General features: G+C 37.3%; 1 protein-coding gene across 1 annotated transcript in view; it reads left to right on the top strand.

Moving 5' to 3' along the window:
- The window catches only part of LOC139726279 (xanthine dehydrogenase/oxidase-like), a 36,309-nt gene extending 11,956 nt beyond the window's left edge, over nt 1–24,353 (top strand). The window contains exons 9-29 of the mRNA XM_071637347.1: nt 241–411; nt 1,373–1,449; nt 2,132–2,228; nt 3,510–3,613; nt 6,180–6,349; nt 7,186–7,375; nt 8,571–8,669; nt 9,152–9,275; nt 9,899–9,950; nt 11,122–11,245; nt 11,929–12,051; nt 12,546–12,773; nt 13,777–13,907; nt 14,597–14,771; nt 15,703–15,894; nt 16,839–16,987; nt 17,986–18,064; nt 19,498–19,553; nt 21,750–21,930; nt 23,312–23,509; nt 24,168–24,353. Coding sequence (XP_071493448.1) covers nt 241–411; nt 1,373–1,449; nt 2,132–2,228; nt 3,510–3,613; nt 6,180–6,349; nt 7,186–7,375; nt 8,571–8,669; nt 9,152–9,275; nt 9,899–9,950; nt 11,122–11,245; nt 11,929–12,051; nt 12,546–12,773; nt 13,777–13,907; nt 14,597–14,771; nt 15,703–15,894; nt 16,839–16,987; nt 17,986–18,064; nt 19,498–19,553; nt 21,750–21,930; nt 23,312–23,509; nt 24,168–24,353 — 2,906 coding nt within the window. The remainder of the gene's footprint in view (nt 1–240; nt 412–1,372; nt 1,450–2,131; nt 2,229–3,509; nt 3,614–6,179; nt 6,350–7,185; nt 7,376–8,570; nt 8,670–9,151; nt 9,276–9,898; nt 9,951–11,121; nt 11,246–11,928; nt 12,052–12,545; nt 12,774–13,776; nt 13,908–14,596; nt 14,772–15,702; nt 15,895–16,838; nt 16,988–17,985; nt 18,065–19,497; nt 19,554–21,749; nt 21,931–23,311; nt 23,510–24,167) is intronic.
- The last annotated feature ends 383 nt before the right edge of the window (nt 24,354–24,736 follow it).

Raw genomic sequence — 24,736 nt, forward strand, 5'->3', positions numbered from 1 at the left:
ATATTCTATTTGTTTTCTCTGTTTTTCATCACATTTAATCTCAAACACCTCAAGTTAAATAAAAATAGATATATCAGTTTTGCATCTAAGCTCTTCATATGTTGATTGAAACTCTTTCAAATCTTGCAGTTAATTCAATTCATTTATGGGAATAGCATATTTTTTAATGCACATTTGAAATTGTTTGTATATGGTGTAATACAAGATGAATACCTTGGAAACGACTGTTGAAACTTACAGGCAACTCAAAGAGAGCTAAATGTGCGACCTTCCCACTTGTCATATCCCCTGGTCCTGCCATTGTGGAGTTGACCCAGGTCAAGACCTCTGACCTAGGGGTCACCATTGGAGGGTCAACCACCATGACCCAACTGGAGAATGGTCTCAAGAAACTGATCAAAGACCTGCCTGGTAAGCCATTCTTGCTTGGGGATGCCTCCCCCCCCCTTTTTTTTTTAAGAGCAAGAGATGATTAAAAGGATAGTACAATTTGATTGAGACCTGGCATCAGGTTTCTATTTTTTTTTTTTTAGATAATGAGAAACCTCTTTTGAAATATGAAAGAATGTGTAATTCCAAAAGGAATTAAATGAAAATTGGTTTTGAAATGGCTGAGATATACAAAACAAAGCAATCCTAATAAAAGGTGGGATCCACCTTTTATTAGGATTGCTTTGTTTTACTTTGTTTTTGGATATCTCAGCCATTTCAGCCAAATGAACTTTGAATTCCTCTTAGTATCTCGCAAAAAGTTAAAAGCCAATCTTCATCTCCACCAATACTATGCTATCCCTTAAAAGTATACTTTTACATTTGATTTGTTTACTATTGTTGTTTTAGCCTGTGCATTTTTTTATGTTTCTTTTTCTTCTGCGGACTAACAGAATATTAAGCTTCACAGTATTATCATCCAGAAATGTCTGTGCACCTCATGTACCAGCAGGGGCCAAATAGTGATGGCAGAGTTAAGCAGAATTTGGGGGACAAAATTCAGCTACAGTATACGCTACCAAAACTTTGTGTCTCTTCTCTCGTACAAAGTGTTGGTTTTAGATTGTGTTACTGTATTCTTTTAGAAATGGACAGCACTTTTACTCATTCCGACGGCATTGCTTCAGGAGGACCAGTCCATTTTTAAGTGGTGTGTGATTGCCCATATTGGTCAAACCAACAATAAAAACTGTATCATTTCATATTTCAGTCAGTTTTATTGTTGTTGTTGTTGTTAGGAAGTTGACCCTATGCTGTATTGTCAGGCCCTGTCTGTATCAAGTATGAAAGGATTCTTTTCAAGTATTTTGTGCTCCTCAAGCCACGTTTCTTCAGTCAGGCTTTCATGCTTGATGCATTTATCATCTCCTGACAACCGCAGAGCATCAAACAAGAACTCTTCAAGCCATCATCACCTTGGTACAGCAGTATGCGAGTCCCCAGATTAGAAATGTTGCAGTGAGTATGCGGAGAAACTCCATAATTAGCACATGATTTTCAACACAGGATATAATATCAATGCAAACTTGGCCCCAACCATTTTGCTAAAATTATCCCTGCTAGTGGGTAGTATGCTTATATTGAACATTCTCACCAGGCATCTGTTTTTATAATTTCACTTCATGAAGTGTAAACTTCAGAAACATAAGTTGCGTGTTTTTTACTTTAGTAGTTTAGATTATAACAATTAGTAGAGCTCCAAGCATTTCCGAGCATTCTTGTACATCCCTTTTCATCAAAGTAGATTTTTATTAATCTTAGCATCTATACCTTTTACCACCAACCACTGCACATGTGTGTCAGATCGCTGCAGTCATAAATCTGTCATTGCAAATTAACAAAGCAAGGGAACCTTCAGTGTATTGTCATACACAGGCATTTAACACAAAGAATGAATGTCAAAATTAAAGTATTTATGGAGTATGACAGGTTAAGTTTCATTTCATTAATCACTGCTCTTCAACGTTAATTCTTAAAGAATTGTGTTAGTACTGACAAATATAGGTGCCAGATTATACTCTAGTTGTAAGACACAGTGACTTTTCTGTATTGTGTCATAGACTAAAAAAAAAGAAGAAGAATATGAACACTTTTTTTTTTCTGCAAGAGAAGAATATCCTTTCTCTCTTTCACATTTCAGAGTCTGGGAGGCACTATCTGGAGTTTCTCAAAGCGTGGAGATCTGGTACCAGTCCTCATGGTGTGTGGTGCCACAGCAACACTAGTGGAAGTGGATGGTAAGTACAGATATCTATCTGTGGAGTATGTATCACTCAGGCAAGCATAGGTATGCCCAAAGCATGGCAGACCAATGAAAACAAATACTATTATTTCAATATCTATGAAATAAAACAACAACAACAACACAACAAACCAAAAAACAACAACAACAACATCAACAACATGTCTCATCTCAGGACGTTTCATCTCCATGTCTCTCACCTTGTGCAAAGTGTGCCGTTCATGTATGAGTAAAAGAATACTTTTTTTTTTTAAATTTTACTGAGGTAGAACAAAAGAGTACATAATGATGAGTATATGTAACTGGTCAACAGTCAGAGCAGGAAAACCATTTTCTAGACTGCGTGCATTGAGTGTGCATCAAAGTAATTAGCATTTTCAATATTGGTTGTTTTCCTATGTATAGCTCTTTTAGTTTTTGCTACCTCCATTATACAAATTCTAGCTATAAAATGTTTCATAAAAATGATACCTTATATATTCCATGGAAAACTATAAGGCGTGTTCACTTCTGTTATCCTTACAAAGGCCATTAGGGGATTGAACTTGGAAATTTATGTGAATTAGTAAAGGTACTTTTAAAAGATATCCAATCATGTTTGTATTCATGCATGCTGATGTGATATTACCCCCGCCAAGGAAGTTATGTTTGTGTTGTTAGTTTGTCTCTTTGTTTGCAAAATAACTCAAAAAATTTGTGTATGGATTTGGATAAAACTTTTAGGAAAAGTTGATCACATAAGGAGCACATGTTAAAAATTTTGGTAGGGATTTGTCATTTTTATGAATTTTTGAAGGATAGGGTCAAGGAACTTGGGAATTCAGGCTGCGTGTGTTTGAGGTTTGCACACATGCTCTCAAGCGTGTGCTCTGCTTGGGGCGAGGCCCCGCATAGTTTGAAGCTGATGATGTAAACAAAAGGCTTCATTATTGGGAATTGTGCGATTTTTAGCATGAGTATATGGGTGGGAATGAGCTGCTTGGTGGAGGTCTGTTCTCCAAGAGTGCTTTTTTAAACTATAACTCTAATTATATGATTTTTATTATAACTCTGTGTTGTTCATGTGATTTGTTCTTCACCATAAACTGAATCAATCGTAAAGTGAGTATTATTTCTCAGTTAAACCTACCCAAGAATAAGTTGTGTCACTATCAATATCAATACTCGTCCTGGACAGGACTTGGGATATGGTTAAGATTGTGCAAATCACTGGGGATTGGGGCTTTGCCTGGAAATCATTAAAAATACCTATTTTTCTGTCATTTTTTCTCTTCAGGAGAGAGGAAAGTGCCTCTTGATGAGACATACAGGACAGAGACAGGAACCATCATGAAACACTGTGAGATAGCCAGGGATGTCTTCATACCATTCACCAAACGGGTGAGATAAGATTCATATGTTCATCACTGGTTTATCTTGAGAAGAGTACAATTTTCATATAAACAGGCCATTTGAATTTGTGTGTTAAAGGGATCGTATAGTTTTGGTTGAGACCTAACTTCGGGTTTCTGACTTTTTTAGCTCACCTGAGCCGAAGGCTCAAGTGAGCTATTGTGATCGCTCTTTGTCTGGCGTCCGTCGTGCGTCGTCCGTCGTGCGTAAACTTTTACATTTTCATCTTCTTCTTGAGAACCCCATGACCGATTTTCACCAAACTTGGTAGGTAGCATCCCTAGGAGGATAGGATCTCAATTTGTTCAAGTGGGCACCATTCCCTACCTGGGGGGCCCCCAGTGGGGCCCAAACCCCCCCCCCCCAAAAAAAAAAAAAAAAAAAAAAATTAAGGAATCTTAAAAAATCTTCTTCTCTAGAACCAGAAGTGATAAAGCTAAGTTAATACTATGAATTAGTACATTGATGACTGTAGTTTCAAGTTTGTTCATGGCGGAATCAGGGGTGCCCCCCCTTGGGACCCAGGGGAGGGGGGTGGGGAGGGGTCCTAATGAGGCCCAAATTGTACATTTTCGTCTTTTTCTTGAAAATGCCATTATGAATTTCCACCAAAGTTGGCAGGTAGCATCCCTAGGGGGAAAGAATCTCATTCCCATCAAATGGGTACCATGCCCCACCTGGGGGGCCCCAGGGGGCCTAAATTTGGACCGAAATTCTTAATGGATCCTAATGAGGCCCAAATTGTACATTTTCATCTTTTTCTTGAAAACCCTATCCCTAATTTTCACCAAACTTGGCAGGTAGCATCCCTAGGGGGATGGAATCTCAATTCCATCAATTGGGCACCATGCCCCACCTGGGGGGCCCCAGGCCCCCCCCCCCCCTCCTGTAAGGAATCTTTACAGATTTTCTCTAGAACTGGAAGTGATTGAGCTAAGTTAATACAATGAGTCAGTATATTGATGACTGTTGTTTCAAGTTTGTTCATGGGAGAATCAGGGGTGCCCTCCCTACCCCCACCCCCACCCCCCCCCCCCCCCCACCCCCTTGGGACCCAAGGAAGCGGGATGGGATTGGGGGGTCCAAATGCGTAAATTTTCATCTCTTTGCTGAAAACAACATAATGGATTTTCACCAAACTTGTCAAGTAGCATTCCCATAGGGATAAGATCTCAAAGTGTTTGAATGGGCACCATGCTTTCCTTGGGGGCCCCAGGGGTCCAAACCTCCTAAATAAATGAATATTAAATAATATTTTTCTCTAGTTCTAATCAAAAGTGATAGGGCTTTAAGTCTTTTTTTCCAAGCTGCATAATCCAACATTCTATAAAGTACAGTGTACTTCGCAGGTATTTTTACCAGTGTGATGGAATATGTAAATGGACACCATGCCCCCATTTTCAAAGCTACCCCCACCGTAAGTTTCCATTGTTCTCAAGTAAGAGTCTGCAAGAATGCATGGAAGGTGAACTTGCGATACTCGGGTGAGCGCGTGACCCGCGGGCCTCTTGTTTGGTGAGATAATGAGAAACCTTCCATGAAATATGAAAGAGCATGTAATTCAATGAGGAATTCAACGTTAATTTGATAAAAATTGGTTTTGAAATGACTGAGATATCCAAAACAGAGTGATCCTTATAAAATGTGGACCCACCTTTTATTACGATATCATTGCTTTGTTTTCCTTTGTTTTTGAATGTTTCAGCCCTTCCGAACCCGATTTTCATCAAATAAACTTTGAATTCCTCTTAAAATGGTATGCTCTGTACAATTTCATAAATGTTTTCTTGGTATATCGTACACAAGTTAAAAGCCCAATTCTCATCTCCACCAATACAGGACCATCCCTTTATAAAGATTGCTAATACTTTCTCCTGCTGCTAATCTATTAAAATCATTTCTCTTTGACTGAACCCCCATGTAATATGGGAGCATAGTTCTTTCAGTGATATCAGTATAAAGGAAAATGGAATTGGTTGTAAATACATTAAATCATTAATTCTGTTCTATATATAATTTTTTTTCTCTTACATTGTTATTAAAGTCACAAAAGCCAGTACAAATTTTCTTCATCGTCAAAGTGTGGCTATTTGCCTCATATCTTCAGTGTACTGTCTCTTGAGCAGATCCCTTTTGCACAGAATGTACTTTATCCCAGAATAATGAAGAGGTTTGATGGGAAGAATACGTGGAATGGTAGCAATGAAGATATGTTTGTGATATTACATTTGATATCTGAAATTCAAGCAAATTATGAGCTAACATGTTCCTGTCCATACAAGTCAATTTTTACAGCAATACATATCTTGCAATTTGCTCTTGGTAGTTACAGTGACATATAGTAAAAGAAACTTTGTTATGCAAGATCAAACTGTCTGGTTATTTTTCAAATTGGATACAAGTGGACTCAAGCCATGCTAAGAGAATCAACACATGCAGCTGTTGGAATAAATCATCACTATGCAGTATTTTGCCATTTCTGACATTTGGCAAATAGTACTTATTCCTTCCACTGATGCATTTCTTCTTGTTTGCGTGTGTGTTGTATGAACAGAATGAGTTCTGTTACTCGTACAAACTTGGCCAAAGGAAGAGGAACTGCCTAGCAACCGTCAATTGTGGATGCTTTGTCACCATGGATGCCAGTGACTTGAAGAAGATTTCCACCTTTGTGATTATGTTTGGAGGAGATAAAAGTCTTGGACCAATCAAATTTACTGACAGGTGTCTAAATCAATTCTTCTTTGTTTCTTCCCTCACATTACATGCTTGCATTAGTGTTTCTATATGGTGTTTTTCTTCCAAAATCTGGTATTGGAAACTATAGCCAAGAGTGAGGTACTAAAATGCTAGAACAATGGTTTCAGAAAGCACAGTTCTGGGGTTTTTTAATGCTATGCTGGAGCATTGTTCGGTGAAATATGTTTTGTTAGCAATTATAGAAGCTATATATACCACCTATCACCAAAACCAAGATTGACAACAGTAGTGTGGTATCGTTCCAGTAGCATGACTGAAAAACTGATCTATTTTGGAAGCAGTGCAAATGCGACTTAGACTATTACTGTAAAAGTGGATATTTTCTTGTGACTACTAGTAATTTTTTGTGCTCAGCTGGGTAAGAAGAATGTTGTGTGTTTTTAATTCCGCAGAATCAAGATATTAACTACTGAAACATATGGCAAGCAAAATATTCACGTGCTGTTATTTTTGCACTAGTTTCTGGTTGCGTGAAATGTGCAAAAATTTCACCATTATGAAAATTTCCACTTTTACAGTATGTTGAAGCTTGTGGTATCATAACTGTAATGCAAACCCTGAAGTGATGTTGCCTCAACTATTTTCAGCATAGAATTAGAAATGATGCAACCTGCAATATAGTGTCAGCTTTAGCAATTTGAACTACCAGTCATAGTTATGCACTTCCTCAGTGTGTGTTATAATGACATTTACAGTGTAAGCTGTACGTCCATAATCGAGCAAGCGTGTATATATGAATTTAATCTCATGCTCAATTTTATCTAATGATTTTCTGTTATCCTATTTCATTCTTTTGACAGAATACTCGACCAAAACTTCCTCAAAGAAGCACTAAGCACGCTCTCAACCCAGGCAGCCCAGGAACTGCGCCCCTCTGACATTGACCTGAATGGTGTTGACTTCCTGAGGTCATTGATGGCTGCGTGTCTCATCAGAAGCTTTGTGAGATTGTGCCGGGACACACAGAATGACGAAGTAAGAAATGACGAAGTAAGAGATTTTTTTTTTTCCGTCTCTCATATACATTAAAGGTAGGTCTACTGTTTACCATTGGAAGCAGTGATTTGAAAAATGTTCAAGATATCACATTTGATCATTTATGTGTAGGTCAGTTGTATCACAAAGCATCCTTCCATGTAAAAATTTCGTAAGAAAGCCTAAAGTATAAGGAGATATCACTATTTTTCTCACTAAGCCATAACTGTAGACGATTTGGTCTAGAAACATTTTTATTGTAACTGTTGTTCACATTTTGTATATTTAACAGTACTTGACATCAATCAGTTATGCTGATTCAAAATTTGACATTGGTTGTTTCTATCCCAAACTCATCTAGAACTAGTTTGAAGCACTAAAGCTGGGTTTTTGTTTCACCTGCAAATAGTGAATTATGCTTTTAAGCATGAGAGATGAATGTGTGATACGGAATTCATATTGCAAGACTTTTTCACACTTCATGTTATCATGATGACTTTAAGTATGAAATGCGGGGGAAGTGTATGACATTATGATAGATTGGTTGATAGATTCTAGTTGATTAAAAAATAGTTTTATGTGAGGTATGTGGACTAAATATTGAAAGAGTTTGTGATCCGTCACTTGACTCTTGAGATATGTGAGAAAGGTTAATGCATCTAAAGTATAAGGTCACGTATGTGGTGATATATCACCATATAAGCCTTCTATTTCCATATATCTCCATCTTAAAGAGAGTATTAGCATTTGCAGAGTTCATCTACTGCTGGAGTTACAGCATGTCTGAAATCTACACATTTAGCTCAAAACTATTCATGTTCTGCAGGAAGTAATCAGTGCAGAAAGTGTATCATGATTGACGTATTAGTGGAAAAATGAGCAAAATGGCAAGTATGAGAAGAAGTACTTTTTCTTTGCTATTTAACATGACATAAAGATGTGCACAAAGTTTGAAGTTGTTTAATTGCAACACCCCTCTGTTGCTATGTTGTTTGTGCATTGCCATTGGCAAAATCTCTAGGAGGTCATTACTGTTTTTCTTACAGGGATGACTGTGCATCCAGCACTATAAATGAAGAGACATTTCATGTAGGTGGGAAACCACAAACTTGCTTGCTTTTGTATGCTTGACACATGTGAATATGTGCACCCTTGCATACGTGTGCTCATATGCTTGATTACCTTTCTTGGTTCCCATATGTCATTGTAGACCGTTCTCCATGAGACACCCCTGGGAATTCCCCTATATGATCCCAGCCTGATATCCAGTGCAGACCCCGGAGTCCCGGGGAAGACAGAAGTCTGCCAGGTAAATGAGATGAAATCAAGTTCAAGTTTAAGTTCAAATTCATTTTGGCATTTTCCCACAGTAAAATAGTGCTTAAACATAAATTTCACTTTCTTCAGTGACAGAAATAATGCATGTAAATTTATACAGAGAAAACAATAATTGAAAACTTACAGTAGGGATACTTTGCAATGGTTGCTGAAGTATCAAAACTGAAAAAAAAATTCAGTATGCACTGTGTGAAAAAAATGGAGGGACCCACACTGACTAAAACGACTAAGCTTGTAGAGTGTGGGCCCCTCTCCTTAATGCTGTTGCGTATCTACATGTTCTAAAACTCATTTGGTTGTCAATATGGTATTAAGTGAGAATATTCTCTATCTTGTTAGAATCAGATATTAGTCATATTATTGTACGTATGATTATGATGATTATTTAGTATTGTCATTGCTGTGGTTGGTGGTGAATTGTTTTAAAGATAAGTCTATGTTATGTCTTTTCAGTTTCCCTCTGTAGGTGATGGCCAAAATGAAGACTCAGCTGTGGAGTGCCCTCTAGAGTCTCATTCTAGAAAAGAACTTTGCTGTGAAGAAGCAGTCTTTGTAGATGACATTCCTCCACTTGACGGTATAGTTCCTTGTCTGAGAGTAACATATATGTTTTTCCATTCCTCTTTACTTCTAGTGCTATTCACTTTGACTGAAAACAGTAGTTGTGAAATTCTACAGTGTTGGTCTTTTTTTATATAGAATTTCCCATAATCTGATTTAAGGATTAAACATTTGAACATATTTTGGTTCCCTGTTCTTGTTTGTCCGCATAAGTATATACCACTGCTGTTTATGTATGTACAATCAGCGAAAATACAAACATTTAATTGCTATTTCTCCTTGTATGTGATCACAGTCAAAGTAACTTTGCATGATTTTCAGTGTACGACTGTTGTCAAATAGCATATTGATGTATAATGCTGACAAGAAAGATTCAGAGTGTATTGAGGTACAGCTGTATGGATGTTTTTCTCCTATACTAAAGAATCTGATAAGGCAACCCAATGAATCTGCTGTGAATATGGGTTTAGGTTTACAAATGTAGGTTTAGTTTTGGTTTTTTTTTTTAGTAAAATGGAGGCTATCATGGCATTGGATTATTATAGGAGTCAAAGAATTTGCTTTACAATGAGAATGTGTCTGATTTGAGTACATGAAGAAGATTGTTTATTTGACTAAATTTCTGTCTTTGCAAACAAGGTGAGCTGTCGGCAGCTCCGGTTCTCAGCACCAGACCCCATGCAAATATCCTGTGAGTACAAACCTTGATGCTTGGTGGTTAGATTGAGAGATGGAAGGACAGAATATCACATAGATTGCTAGATAGAAATGGAGAGAGAGAGTAGGAGAGATATAAAGTATTAGTAAAGTATATGTTATGGCCAAATCTGTAATATTCAAATCGTAATTACCTACCTGAATTACCTATGATGATGCCCAGTAAGTTGAAAACTTGTAGAGGGCCATTCAAAGGATTCAATCCTGAGGTTGTGGAGATCCATGTGATGTGTCCACGGGATGGTCAGTTTATGCAATCTGAATTAGATATTTTATGTTTCTGCTTCCAGTGACCATTGAGCTTAGACTGGAAGCTGTTCACTGATGTTGCCTCGACAGCTTCTGCACAAAAGCTACTCCAAGTATTTATACTACTCTCTGACTGAAAGAGTTCAACCTTTTACAAGTTCGACACCTTCCTCTATACAATTTAAACTTATGACTGCGTGTAACTTGATCATTGAGGACAAAGAGAACAGCTGGATCAAAGTCTTCCATATCATGCAAAATCTTGAACACTTGAATCATATCTGAACATTCATGTTGATACTCTAGGGATGGAATCTCCAAATACTTGAGTCTCTCATGATATAGATGTCAGGTGCAGATCCAGAAATTCTGTAAAAGGGGGGGGGGGGGGAGGGGAGGGGGAAGCACCTTTACAAAATTAATGGAGGGGCGTACGGGCAACCCCCTCTGTTTTTTTCCTTTTATTTCTTTTGTTTTAACAAAAAAATAGAGGGGGGCACGCCCGGTGCGCCCCTGCCTGGATCTGCCACTGGATGTTCTGCAATGTATAGTTTTGTAATTTAAGATGTAATACCTCTTCAAATTTGAGAGTTGCCTTGCATGGACTATGTTATGAAGCTGAAACATAGAGGGACACTTTCAGATTAATGTAAAAAGAATAATCATGATACTATTGTCCTAGTCTCGTCTTTTTGTTGTATTTATCCCGCCAATAGAGGGAGGTATGTGAATTCATTTTGTTTGGTGTGCCACCAGTGGTATATCATGCTTTATTCGTTGGGTCATATGTACCTCTTTCAATGCAATCTGTACTGTAGCACACTCTTCTGTCCAACACTAATTTTCTGAATCACTGCAGTATTGGGAGTGCTATTATTTTTTCCTGTGTGACACAGGTCGGTGGATGCATCTCAAGCGTTGGCATTGCCAGGAGTTGTGGACTTTGTGACCCATCTGGACATCCCAGGCGTCAACGGTCAGGTGACGGATCCAGCAGAGGAATGCTTTGTCTCTTCCAAGGTTTGTTTATTGTGTAAATTTCACCTGATATGTTTTTTTATCTGTTTATTTACCTGTTGTTTTGCTTCACTCTCAAAGAGATAAAAAAGAATCAAATTCATATAGGCTGGCAATCATACAATGCAAAAAATAATGGCAGAACATTAAGTAGGCCTATGCACTTTTAGGAGTCCTGAATGTCCCCAATGCACCTCAAGAAGTCCTGAGTGTGCATGTGTGCCGGGATTCTAAATCAAAGAAGAAGATGAAATTTTCATGACAATTTGCTTTTTTTTTGCATTGTGGTTTCATTGTATTTCTCAATGAAATTTTCACAAATGATTCCTTGCAGAAGAGATCCAGAGCCTTTCAGTTGATGCTTCCTTTTGGTGAAACTTTGATAAACCTGTATGGTCTATAGAGCAAAATGTTGAGAAAAATATCATGAGCATTAAAAGGCATTCCTATTTTTTAGATAGCAACTATCTATAGAAATTGTCAAAGTCAAATTGCTGGTTGATGAAATAGTTGCTATATTACATATTACTGCTTTAAAAAAAAAGACTTCTTCATTGAAATTGACAGTTATATACAGTTAAACGATACAGAACAAAAAGGATAAGAGCAATGTTTGCATATCAGCATGGTTTAGTAAACAATCAATTACTTCATTTTAATTTTTGCATTGTTTGTGGTAATTTCAGGTCCAGTCAGTTGGACAGCTGATTGGAGTTGCAGTGGCTGACAATCGACAGACAGCCCTCAAGGCAGCAAAACTGGTCAGAGTTCAATATGATGACCAAGAACCTGTGATAAGGACTATTGAGGTAATAAAAGTTTGTCTTGTATGAAATAAATATATGATGTTGCTATTGACCAGCTAATAATCTGACAATGCTGTACATGTGCAGTATTTGTGCTTAGAGGTTACTGAAATTTTACATTCTCTTCAATGTATTGTTTTGATCTTTGATTTTGATTTCATTTGATATATTATCTTTCTTTTGCCTTTTAAATAATGCAAACATATACGTAGCTCTGTATGAGGGGGGAGGGTCTACAGTGTATTTGTATCTTGAGTAACAAGCACTTATAGGAAAACAATTAAAGCTGTAAAAAATCAAAGCTTTTGAATTGGACATCCAATTTTCCTCAAACTTTCACTGATGTGCTCTATTGATATTGCTGCTTTCTCTCAAATCCAATTTGTATTTGGGCTTTGGTTTCCTGTAACAAATGCCAAACATATAACAACAAAAATATGAGAAATGTGGATGTCACCCAAGGAGATTGTCTTCCTTTCTCTCTCTCCATCTTCCAGGATGCAGTGGCACACAACTCAATGCTGGAGCCCGAACCCAGGGTGCTCACCAGAGGAGACGTAGAGGGCGCTATAACGGCCGACACCTCATACATCCTGCTGGAAGGCGAGCTCCACATCGGGGGCCAGGACCACGCCTATCTGGAGCTCCGCGTCTGCATCGCAGAGCCACTGGAGGCCGATGGGATGAGCATCACCGTGACGTCAGAGAATCCGAATCATATTCAGGTGAAAGTTCAGACCTCGTAGATTCCATTAACCCATTGAGGACGTGCTAATTTTGCTAAACACACACATTCCATAGACACCTGCCTGAATATATAATATATATATATATATATATATATATATATATATATATATACTTGGACTAGTATTCAACGGGTTAAATACATGACCTTTTAGGTCACAGTTTCCGAATGAATATAAATCTTCAAATACTTCATCTTGCCCCCCCCCCACAAAAAATAATAATAAGGGTAATCGAATGAACTAGAAGAAGCTTTTTTAAGAAGTGCAATTTGACACCTGTGCATTCTTCCTACATTTCACCTCCTTAGGTAACTTTAAAATTTGATGCATCACGTGTTACCTCGGGGTACCATAGTACCGCGGGGTACCACGTTATATAGCGCCACCTCACGTCCACTTGAGGAAAACCGCAGAGAAATGCATGCACTGTGTGTGCATCTACAGTCATTCCCATGCTACTGCATGTGATACAGCATGCATGGTATGCTGTGCTAACAATATAGCGTGTGCTTCAGTGCAGTGCAGTGCAGTGGCTAGCGTGCGCTAGCTCCAGCACCAAAATAATTTCCCACTTTTTGACATCCAGGATACAATCTTTAAAAAAAAAAAAATTCAACAAAATGGCTGATTTTTATTTGGTACCCCGTGATACCATTTATGTCATCATTTGTTGATTAATTGAATTCATTGTTGATAGGCCTATCCTTTTGAGTATGACCTACTGATCGAGTACTAACAAGTATATTAAGTGAAAGCATTAGACAAATATGAAATATAATATATATATTGCTTCATATTTTTTTCTGAACTTGCATCAAATAGTGGAAAAAAAACAACAAGAAAAGTAATGCACACTTTGTAACAATATGTTGCCATTTGCCTTAGAGCTGTAAAATGTTTTACTATGAAAAGGAAAATGGAAATGTCTGCCCCACAAAGTAACATAATTATGTTCAATGTTCAATGTATGACATCACAGTTAAATGCTGCCCACTGCCTTGGGGTGCCAGCCAGTCATGTGAAGTGCCAGGCTAGAAGGCTCGGAGGAGCCCTTGGTGGAAAGGGAAGCCGCATACAGTATGCCATGGCGACTGCTGTAGCAGCACGCAAGTAAGTTGCCGTTTTAATTTTGTACTATAAATGAGCCAAATTTGTGTATGATGACTGATTATTTCTAATTCATTGTAAGATTTATTGTTGTAATCTCTGATGGCCATCATGAAATGTTTTGTTGGTATCTACTGTAGATTTACACACATATATTACTATTGATATATATTAACAGTATAAATTCTGTTTATTGTTACATGTGTATCATTATAATGACATTTTATCTATTTATTTTTTTTTTTTTTTGGGGGGGGGGGAGAATACAAACTATGCTTTTGATTTAATCTTCCCCACTTTGGTTCTTATGACCCCAAGTGTTGCAAGTGATGTTATTAATACGTATGCATTATTGTTTTGATTTTTTTTTGTACATAAAAATGGACAAAATGTCATTGTGTAGTAAAAATTGTAATAATCATTCTAGCTCAGTTATGTTTGTTTCATACTTTTGTGAACACAAAGTGGAAATAAATTCAAATCAAATCAAATCAGATCATATCATGTCAATTCATGCTGGTTTTATACTGCATCAGATGTATGCAGAATGATATTTATCTGAGTTCAAATTTCAAGAATAAACGGAGATGATATTACATTATATCATTTCCACTTTTATATATATTTTAGTCTTACCCTGATAAAGAAAAGATGTTTACTGTTTAAAAAGTCCTATCGCATTGTCATCCTAGGACCGGAAGACCAGTGAGGTTAGCTCTCAGTCGCCATGACGACACACTGATGAAAGGCTTCAGGAGTGCATCCCTAGTCAAGTATCGGGTTGGCTGCAACGAGGAAGGAAGGATTGCAGCACTGGACGTCCGGCTTTACATTGACTGTGGCTGGAGTCTGGATGTATCTGGTGATGTAAGCAATGTTGTGTCAACATGCACAATGCCAGTATTTCTATTTATTTATTTTTTTTTTGGTGTAGACCATGCTCATATGAAGACATGAATTATAAAGTTCAGTTGAGAAGACTTTCCTACATTCCTGAATGATATTACACTTTAAAGAACAAGTCCATCTTCATATACATAAGGATTGAGAGAATGCAGCAATATTAGTAGAACACATCAGTGAAAGTTTGAGGAAAATTGGACAATCCGTTCAAAAGTTACAAATATTTTAAGTATCTGCGCAGTCACTGCTGGAAGAGAAGACTACTACAGTGTATGAAGTCACATGCGTACAACTATATAAGGAAAATAAAAAGAGAATTTCACAAAACTTTACTTTTTGAATAAAGTGCACATTTCTTCGACTTGCTACTGACGTATGTTAAGGGTAATATTATTCCACCTGCCTTCTGAAAGAGAGAAGTCGAGTGTTCTTTTGTTATGCGAGAAAAATGGAAATATGTTGAATTTTCTTTATTCTTTCTTTATATCGTTGTACTCATGTGACATCACAAGCTATAGTAGTCTTTTCATCCAGCTGTGACTGAGCAGAAACTTCAAAAATTCATAACTTTTTAACGGATTGTCCGATTTTGCTCAAACTCTCACTGATGTGTTCCATTAATATTGCTGCATTCACTCAACCTACATTGTCTGTGAAGGTGAACTTGTCCTTTAATACCATGATCTTTGTTTTACACTTTTATCACTATATCTTTTTTTGTATTCCACACTAACACCACCTTCTTTGTGTTATACTCTAACACCATGCTCTTTGTATTAATACATTGTAAACATTATATTCTTTTCATTACACTTTAACACCAGTATAATGTTCTTTGTATTACACTCCAATCCCATGTTCTCTGAATTCCATATATCTGACACTGTGACCACAGGTTCTGGATCATGCCATGCTCCATCTTGGCAATGTATACTCCATCGATCACCTGCGTGTCAGCGGTTACCTCTGCAAGACCAACAGACCCTCCAACACTGCGATGACGGGCTTTGGAGTCCCGCAGGTCACGGCTTGCATGCAACACATCATCTCTGACATAGCGCTTTCCTGCAATATTACCCAGAGGAAGGTGAGATGGTTAGAAGGGAAGGGTGTTGGCATTTAGGCTTGTTTTATTTAGATGATGTTTGGATGCATCAGAATGTTTGTGACAAGACTTTGATAGCAGATATCATTTTTCTGCTTTTAATACAGGGTTCATACAGGTCATGGAAAGCCTGGAAAGTCATGGAATTTGGCTTAGTCTTTTTCCAGGCCTTGAAAGGCATGGAAAACTGATATTTTCATGAAAAGGTCATGGAATTGCAAATATAGAAGTTTATCTGTTGTTTGTGTGAGATGTGTATAATCAATGCCCTTTGCTTCACTTTGATTTTAGATCAAATTTTCAGTCTAATGTGTAAAAAAAAAATGTATAATAGTCACGGAAAAGTCATGGAATTCTGGCTAGAAAGGTCATGGAAAGTCATGGAATTTAATGAATGAGAAAGAGTATGAACCCTGTAATAAGTTTTATTGCATCCAGGTAATCAATGATCTGTATTTTTTATAATCTAATTGGATTTTAATTTGATTCATCATTGTTGATGTTGATATTGTTATTATTACGGTACCTGGTACTTATTACAAAATTGCAATGTAACATTTGGTACAAACAGTGTATCAATGCATGTACATACAGATAAGATGGAGAGTAAATTTGATAAATTAAATTTAAATTCAATTACCTGAAAGAAATATGTAAAATAACTAACACTAGCAGAGATAGGAATAAAAATCTACAAATCAAGAAGACCATATCTTTCTATCATCAAAGTGAAAAGCACTGTGAGAACTTTTTGACTTGTGATTTTCTCCCCCAATTGTATACATGACAATGTAAAACAATTCGAAGAGCACACACATACACACATGCGTGAAGAATAAATGTGAATAAAGCCACCACTTTTCAAAAATGGAACCAGGTCAACCAGCAAGATTTTTTTGTTGTTGACACATTGTCTGCTGTTACAGGCCAATGAGATCAACTTTGGCACAGATTGGCAGACCAGCAGTCAGGACCAGGTCCCACCAGGGATACCAGCTCTCAAGAGATGCTGGGACCGGTGCTTGGAAGAGAGCGAGTACCAGAGGAGGAGAGATGCGATCCAGGCTTTCAATCGGTGTGACCTTTGACTCCTTCATAATCATGTCATGTTAATCCATGCTGATTATGAGTTGGTTTGAATTATGCTTTTAAATACAGAGTCATATTTCATTAATGAAAATGACACATATGCAGGTGACTACCCATTATAACAAAGTCCTTAGGACCGGCTGTTTTCTTTCATTATAGCTGAACAGTAAAGTGTATAGAGATATATAGGGCCTATAGATGATAATTTTGGGACCTCACTTTGTACTTCGTAGTATTGAGAATTTTGTTCTAACGGGAGTGCACAGTATAAATGAAATTACAGATCATGTTTGTTGTGGTTCTGGAAGGAAATATAGATATGTTCATGGTATTCGGAAAGTGAACTTTTATTTGTTGAGTGAGGTTAAATTACAGCTGGGCAATTATGACATTTCATATGGATTTATTGATTTATTTTATATTTGAAAAAAGTCTTCGAGAATGGTTGTCATTGGATTGATTTAACAAAAATGATATCTATGGTTATCACCATGGCGATGTCAATAACCATTGTAGATTGTTGTTTATACCATGGTGATTATTCTAGTGAAGATGAAGGTGACAGGGATGATGATGGTAATAATGTAGAGTTCTCATATTTCATGTATGTGTGGGATACGCCTTGAGTGAGACAGAAGAAACACACGTCCTGTTGATGTGAAATCCTGTTCATGAGGTACTGTATATGTCCTATATTTTTCGCCAATCAGGACTTCGAAACAATTTCACGCATGGTTAGATTTGTATTTTTTGTGTACAACAATGGACCGAGAAATGTATGAGTGCACATCGCGTTCATGTCGCTATCAGAATTAATGTTTTCGTGTGTTTCAAAATGGCAGATGACATCCAACTCCTAAAATTTGAGAAAATGAAAACCCAGCAAAATATATGGCATAAACAATACTTGAATGAAATTGCAGTCATGCACCAAGCAGTCACACAATTGATTATTTCCCCCCCCCCCCCCCCCCATCATCTCAGGACCAACCAATGGAAGAAGCGTGGTATTGCCATTGTTCCGGTAAAGTTTGGAGTGGACCAACAGCATTCCCTTGACCAAGTGAGAAAATACAGTGTTGCATACTGCGACACTAAACATCACCGTTGTATGTTTGTTTGTTTATTTGTTTATTTTGGGTGGAGGAGGGGTTCTTGAGCAGAAAAAGGCTCCTTTTCACAGTGAATAATGACCTATGTGATTAAATTGATTCAACATGCAGTCCTTCTTTGTGTTGCTACAATGAGTTCAAGTTGTTGTTCAAAACTTATCTGTTCAAGTATTGATGATTGTATATGTTATGTTGTGATCGATTGTATATGCTATGTCAAGCACATAGAGAATTTTGTTAGTTATTATGCGCTTTATGAATGTGAATTATTATTATTTTTATCATGTTTCCCCAGTAGGCCTGTGTATTTTAGCTGGCATTCACTGGAAGACACTTAACTGCGATATAAAAGGCTCACAAGAAAACATGACAGACCTTGATATACATAGGGAGATGTTTTACAAATCATATTGGAGATACTTTCCTGCCTTGGTCATCTGTGATAGTGTGTGCAAATTTGAACATATAACAAAAGCCAAAGCTTTATAGACTAGAATTTAAAGGGATGGTACAGTATTGGTGGAGATGAGAATTGGGCTTTTAACTCTTTGCAAGATACAAAAAAAAAAACAACACTTATGATATAGTACAGAGCATACCATTTTAAGATGAATTCAAAGTTTATTTGATGAAAATCAGGTTTGGAATGACTGAAACATCCAAAAACAAAGTAAAACAAAGCGATCATAATAAAGTGTGGGTCCCACACTTTATTAAAATCGCTCTTTTTTTTTATTATCTCAGCCATTTCAAAATGAATTTTCATCAAGTAAACATTGAATTCTCATAGAATTACATGCTCCTTCATATTTCATAAGAGGTTTCTCATTATTTCACCAAAAAATGTTAGAAACCTGAAATTAGGTCTCAACCAACACTGCACGATCCCTTTAATTCTATTGTCACATTTACTAGTTCACTGGTCAAGTCTCCCTATCAACAAACACACAAGGCATGCAGAATAAGTTCCAGGATTTGTGCCTTGTTCAGTTATTTTGTCCTCACTGCCAGAGTTACATTCTAACCAATGTGAGCTATAATGTCAACTGTTCAGGATAACAGAATCATAAGATTTATCGTTGATCATGAGAAAGTGCTGCATCATTGATGTAGACTTCCCAACCACCCTCCCCTTTCTGCAGTAACCAAGTAGAGACAATATCTTTGGGTAGTGGAATGTATTTCTATAAAGCATGATCCTTGTATACATTGGTGTGTCAAAGCTTGAGTGTACTGTTTTGCATACAAAAGTTTCTGTAACCGTATAGTATTAATGTTATTATTCTCCTTTCCTTCTCTCCCTTCTTCTCTCTCTCCTCTCTCTCTCTCTCTCTCTCTCTCTCTCTCTCTCTCTCTCTCTCTCTCTCTCTCTCTCATTAACTAGTCAACAACTGCTGCACAAGATGCTGAACCAAGGTCGCCAGTAGATGGACAGAATAGGTTTGTTGAAGCACAAAACTCTTTGACCCTTGATGTCAATGTGTCTTAGGATTCATTAAAAGTAACTTTACTTTTTTTTGATTGTTTATCCTTCATGACAGGACATGTTCAGTTCACAGTATTTTGCCAAACAATCATGTCTGAAAAATGATACATTGTATTCATTCAACATAGATATGAGCAAAGATAGCAAAGATGAAGTACATGTAGCATGTTACAAAGACTGATGAAAAGAATCTGTGAAAGGCATAATGTGAAAAAAAAAGAAAAACTGTGACACCTGCTTGTAACACATAAAATATGATCGCATGGACCATGCAAAAACAATTTGCAAGTATTAAATTATTATTTTGGCTTGTGAAGTGGAAGGCTCTTTGCAAATACAGATAAAATCTCTTTTCAAAACAGTGAAGTTCATGAAATTAGTACTGTTTTTATTTAAGATCATCTAAATTTCGATGCATACGCAACCACCAACTTGCCTTTTTGTTATCTCAAGTTTTCTTCTGTTTGAGTTTTGCTGAACATTTTGCTTTACCATGAATGTGATACATGTTGCATGTCCAACTTGAAAACAGAACTCGTTTGAAAACATGAATCCCCGCTTCAAATAAGGAAGTGCTCTGTATTTCGTTATGTTTAATTAATCACTCGGGTCAGATATACAGACACAACATGTTCTCAGGTTTGCTTGCACCAGTATGCTCACCCTTGAAATTCAACCCCCGACACCTGTATTTGTTATGATGTGCAAACTGAGACTGTGTGTGGCATAGTTTCACAGAAAGTGATTGGAATGAAACCAGCACTTCATTTTACACCTTGGAGAGAGAGCCATGAGATTTGATCCCCCTGCATGGAGACTGCTACTCTAGAACATTTTTGTTATTGTTGGCTGCTTAAAGTCCAGAAAATGTTTTTCTTTGCATTGAATTTCGGTATTGGTTAAATCTTTGCTCAATACCGGTACATGATCACACCATGGATGACTAAGGTGAGATATTGTGTTTAGTACAGTCACTGAGATTGCGGATGTGAACATGAACAATAACATTCAAGACTATATCGTCAATATTCAATAAGGATATTCTTTCTGTTTGTCTATATTTTCTCTATTACTTGTTCTTTTTTATTGTTTTCTTTCATTGTCCAACCAATATTTTGAAATAAAGACTGCTGAAATTCTCTTGGTTATTATTGCTTCACTATATAGCATATGTATAGCTTTTAAATGTTGCATGTGGATATATGATTGGCTTTAAACCAATAATCATTGTCTGTCCATATTTTATAGTAAAATCCTGACAGCAAGAAGGGTGTTAATGCCTTTGAGTCAAAACCCTTCTACTTCTCAACAGAAGACCAAATGGCAAACCAGAAAATATATGGAGTCATGCGGCTCTTGTATTTCAGACCATCGCTAGATATTACCCAAATTATTGTGAGCTTGCACACCCAGAATGATAGACAGAACTGTGCCCCATAGTGATTCATGGTTTGACTGTTCTACTTAGGAGGTTAAAGGGATCGTATAGTTTTGGTTGAGACCTAATTTCAGGTTTCTAACTTTTTTTTTTTTGGGGGGGGGAGATAATGAGAAACCTCTTATGAAATATGAAAGAGCATGTAGTTCTATGAGGAATTCAACATGTATTTCATGAAAATTGGTTTTGAAATGGCTGAGATATCCAAAACAGAGTGATTCTAATGAAGTGTGGGACCCACACTTTATTACGATCGCTTTGTTTTACTTTGTTTTTTGATGTTTCAGTCATTCCAAACCCGATTTTCATCAAATAAACTTTGAATTCCTCTTAAAATGGTATGCTCTGCACTATATCATAAGTGTTTTCTTGGTATCTGAATCTCGCAAAAAGTTAAAAGCCCAATTCTCATCTCCACCAATACTGTACCATCCCTTTAACATGTTTCCAGGTGAATTACCATGATGATGTCATAGTGAAAGTATGTGTGACATAATATATGTACATGTATTACACTATTACTCTAAAAGTTGTTGCTGGACTTTTTGTTTGCATTTGACAGGGTTTTGCAACCATATTGTAAAACAAATTTAGATTGTGAGCTAGTGATTTCCATTTTTTTTTTTTTCAATGTACTTCCCCTGTGCAAGTCATGTAATATGTAGCTGTGTGTGTTGATATCGTGTGTGTTTTTGCATGCTATAATCGTCAGAGATGGAGCACTCACACAAAACGTAGAGACCCTGCGGCAGAGACCATTCTTTTCTCAAGCACATGGTGCTGCCGTCTCAGAGGTCGAAGTTGACTGCCTCACCGGAGAACACCGTGCCCTCTGCACTAATGTCGTCATGGCAACTGCTGCAGGCTTCAAATCTTCATTGAGTGAAGGGGAGGTGAGTTGTTTTGATCCAGCTTTCCACAGAGTGGTGAGAAATGTTTACCAGAATGACAAATTTTTTTGTGTGTAACGTGAGTGTTATCATCACAGAAAAAGGGAATTTCATTTTCGTTTGAATATGGCACCATATCCGCAGTTTCAACATTAACAAATTTCACAATAATGATGTGTGAAATATTACAAAGCATGAATTGCGATTTGAATGTTTACAGTTTGATGCAAATAATGTGTAAGATATTGTACAAGAATTTGAATTTTAGCAGTTCATTTTATACCAACAAGGAAGCTCTCCTTGTAAATTTGCTGGTCACAGTATGTTTAGGGTAATGAAGAGATCTTAACTGAGTAAAAAGTGTTCAAGTTCTTCACAAGAATTGTGCCATGAAATATGTGTTTTATTATCTTATTATAGAGAAAGGTCAATGCAGTCATCAGAATTCTGTCCTTTTAATCCACTCATAATATTCTGTGTATTGAACAAATTCAGCGGTAGGGGAGAGCGGGGTGAGTTGGGACGCGGGTCAAATGGGACACGTCCTCTGAATCAAAAACTGTTCAACCAATCAGCGATTGGCTAATATCTACAATAAGTCCCTAGCAACCATACATCACATTAAGAAAGCCATGCAGTTCGGCAAATTCTAAGTGGTCATAAATTGCTATTGAAAATTTTCCCCCAAATATGATTTTTTTTAAAAATCAGGTTAATTAACCTGTTGTCTTTGTATTCATGATTTCAAGGGCACAATTGAAGCTGGTGGTGAGCCTTATTGATATGCAACTAATATAACTTGTTTTTGACAAATGCCTGCATGGTTACTGAGCAGTTGTACATATCTATGTATATGCCATGTGAGGGACAGTTGGGACAACGTGTCCCATTTGTCCCTCATAATAGCATTACATGTAAAACAGTTCAGATTTTCAAACATGTTGTTCAAACTTGTTTTGTTGAAATAAAGATCATTTTAAAGCATGTTTGACTGTTTTCATTACCAATGTTTCATTACGCCTTCAAACTTTGACTTTTCCGACATGTTTATAGGATGTCACACTTTACCCCACTTTACCAACACCGTCCCATTTCTCCCTTGCCGTTGTCCCACTTTACCCACGGGTGGGTCAACTTCTCCCCCAAAATAAGGTTTTTTCTTTTCATTAACTGCAGAAAATTGAGAACAGTGCCACCCCCAGTTTATAGCTCTTTATGTAACCTACCATATGAACCTTCATGCAAGCCCGCAAGGAAATGTAATCATCTCTTTTATAAAAAGATATCAGAAGAAAATCGGCGAACTTGAAATAATGTCCCACTTCTCCCCGCTCTCCCCTACAATTGGCATACATTATGATGATGAAATTACTCCCATTCTCAGATGGAAGGAGCGTTCATCCAAGGATATGGATTTTTCACCATGGAACAACTCAAGTTGTCAAGAGAGGGCGCCCCACTTACTCTTCTCCCACAAACCTACAAGATTCCACTGGCCTCGGACCTACCATCGTCCTTCCGCATCACCCTCCTCCAAAATTCCTCGGGTGGGACTGATTTGCGAACAGCTGGTGCCAGAGAAGTATGCCAAATTACTGAATTCCTTGAGCCATGTCCATCAAAAGTGGAGTTGTAGTGGACAAAAGATATGTAGGCCTTAACTAACCAACACATTTTCTTGGATTTACGCTGGGCCTTTGCCCTGTGAAATTGCAGAAATGCCGTGCTTACATCTTTTCTCTTTAACTACTGTTGGATCAGCCAAAATTTTCAGTGATGATATTGAATTGTCATCCTTGCAGGGTTTTGATTGATTGATTGATTGATTGATTGATTGATTGATTGGTTTTTATCTATTTTTATTTATTCATATAAATTCATTTATGTAATTCACTATTTCATTAATGAATTGTTTGTTTGTTTATTTGTTTGTTTACAATCAATTCTTTATTACCATTCTGTGCTGGTACACCAAAGTTGACTCTAAACCCTGAAGTTTGTTGTCTCAGTTTTGTTGATGTATCTACTCTCTTTACAGAAATAAGAAATTAACACTTTGTCTCATCGTAGCATATTGCCTTGTCAGACAAATTTTGCACGAACTGCAATATTGTCATACACAAGAGGCAGCATGATATGAATATGTTTGATTGCAATATTAATGGCTTTTTGAGATTGTGATCATTCCAAATGTCTGCAATAAGTCCCCCTCCCCCTCCTCCTCCTCCTCCACCCCACAGGGTACCAGTGACCTGCTCGTATGTCTTGCAAGCGTGACGTTCTTTGCCATCAAGGATGCAGTCGCCGCCGCCAGATCTGATGCCGGACTCGGGGGACCGTTCCGCCTCGACGTGCCGGCCGGTCCGGAAGGAATCAGGATGGGATGCGGGGACCCCTTTGGGATGACCATTGGCAAGGATGAATGATTGACAGATGTGAGAGAGAGAAAAACTCATCAGTAATTGGATATCCATCTCTTCAACCCTTTGATTGGAATCCTCGTGTGAACTTTGAAAGAGAAATTGGACTCCTTGTGGATGGAAATGGTTGTAACATACCTTTGAAATTGAAACTTATCTTTTCAGCAAATATGAGAATACATTTCATTTGCCATTTTTTTTTTGCTGCATCAAAATCAACAAACAAATTGCAGCATAGATGGCCAATGACTGTACACGCTAAAGATACCAACACAATAAAGTTGTGTGAGTACATGGAACCACACAACTTTACAGTCTTGCTTTCACATAGTGTAGATGCATCTGTTGCATTTTGTGCTTCCTGTGGTACCACATATTTACATATTACA

The sequence above is a fragment of the Diadema antillarum genome, unplaced genomic scaffold, assembly GCF_040938485.1.
Source record: "Diadema antillarum isolate AM-2024a unplaced genomic scaffold, OU_Dant_1.0 seq00000082_RagTag, whole genome shotgun sequence".
Classification (NCBI taxonomy): Eukaryota; Metazoa; Echinodermata; class Echinoidea; order Diadematoida; family Diadematidae; genus Diadema; species Diadema antillarum.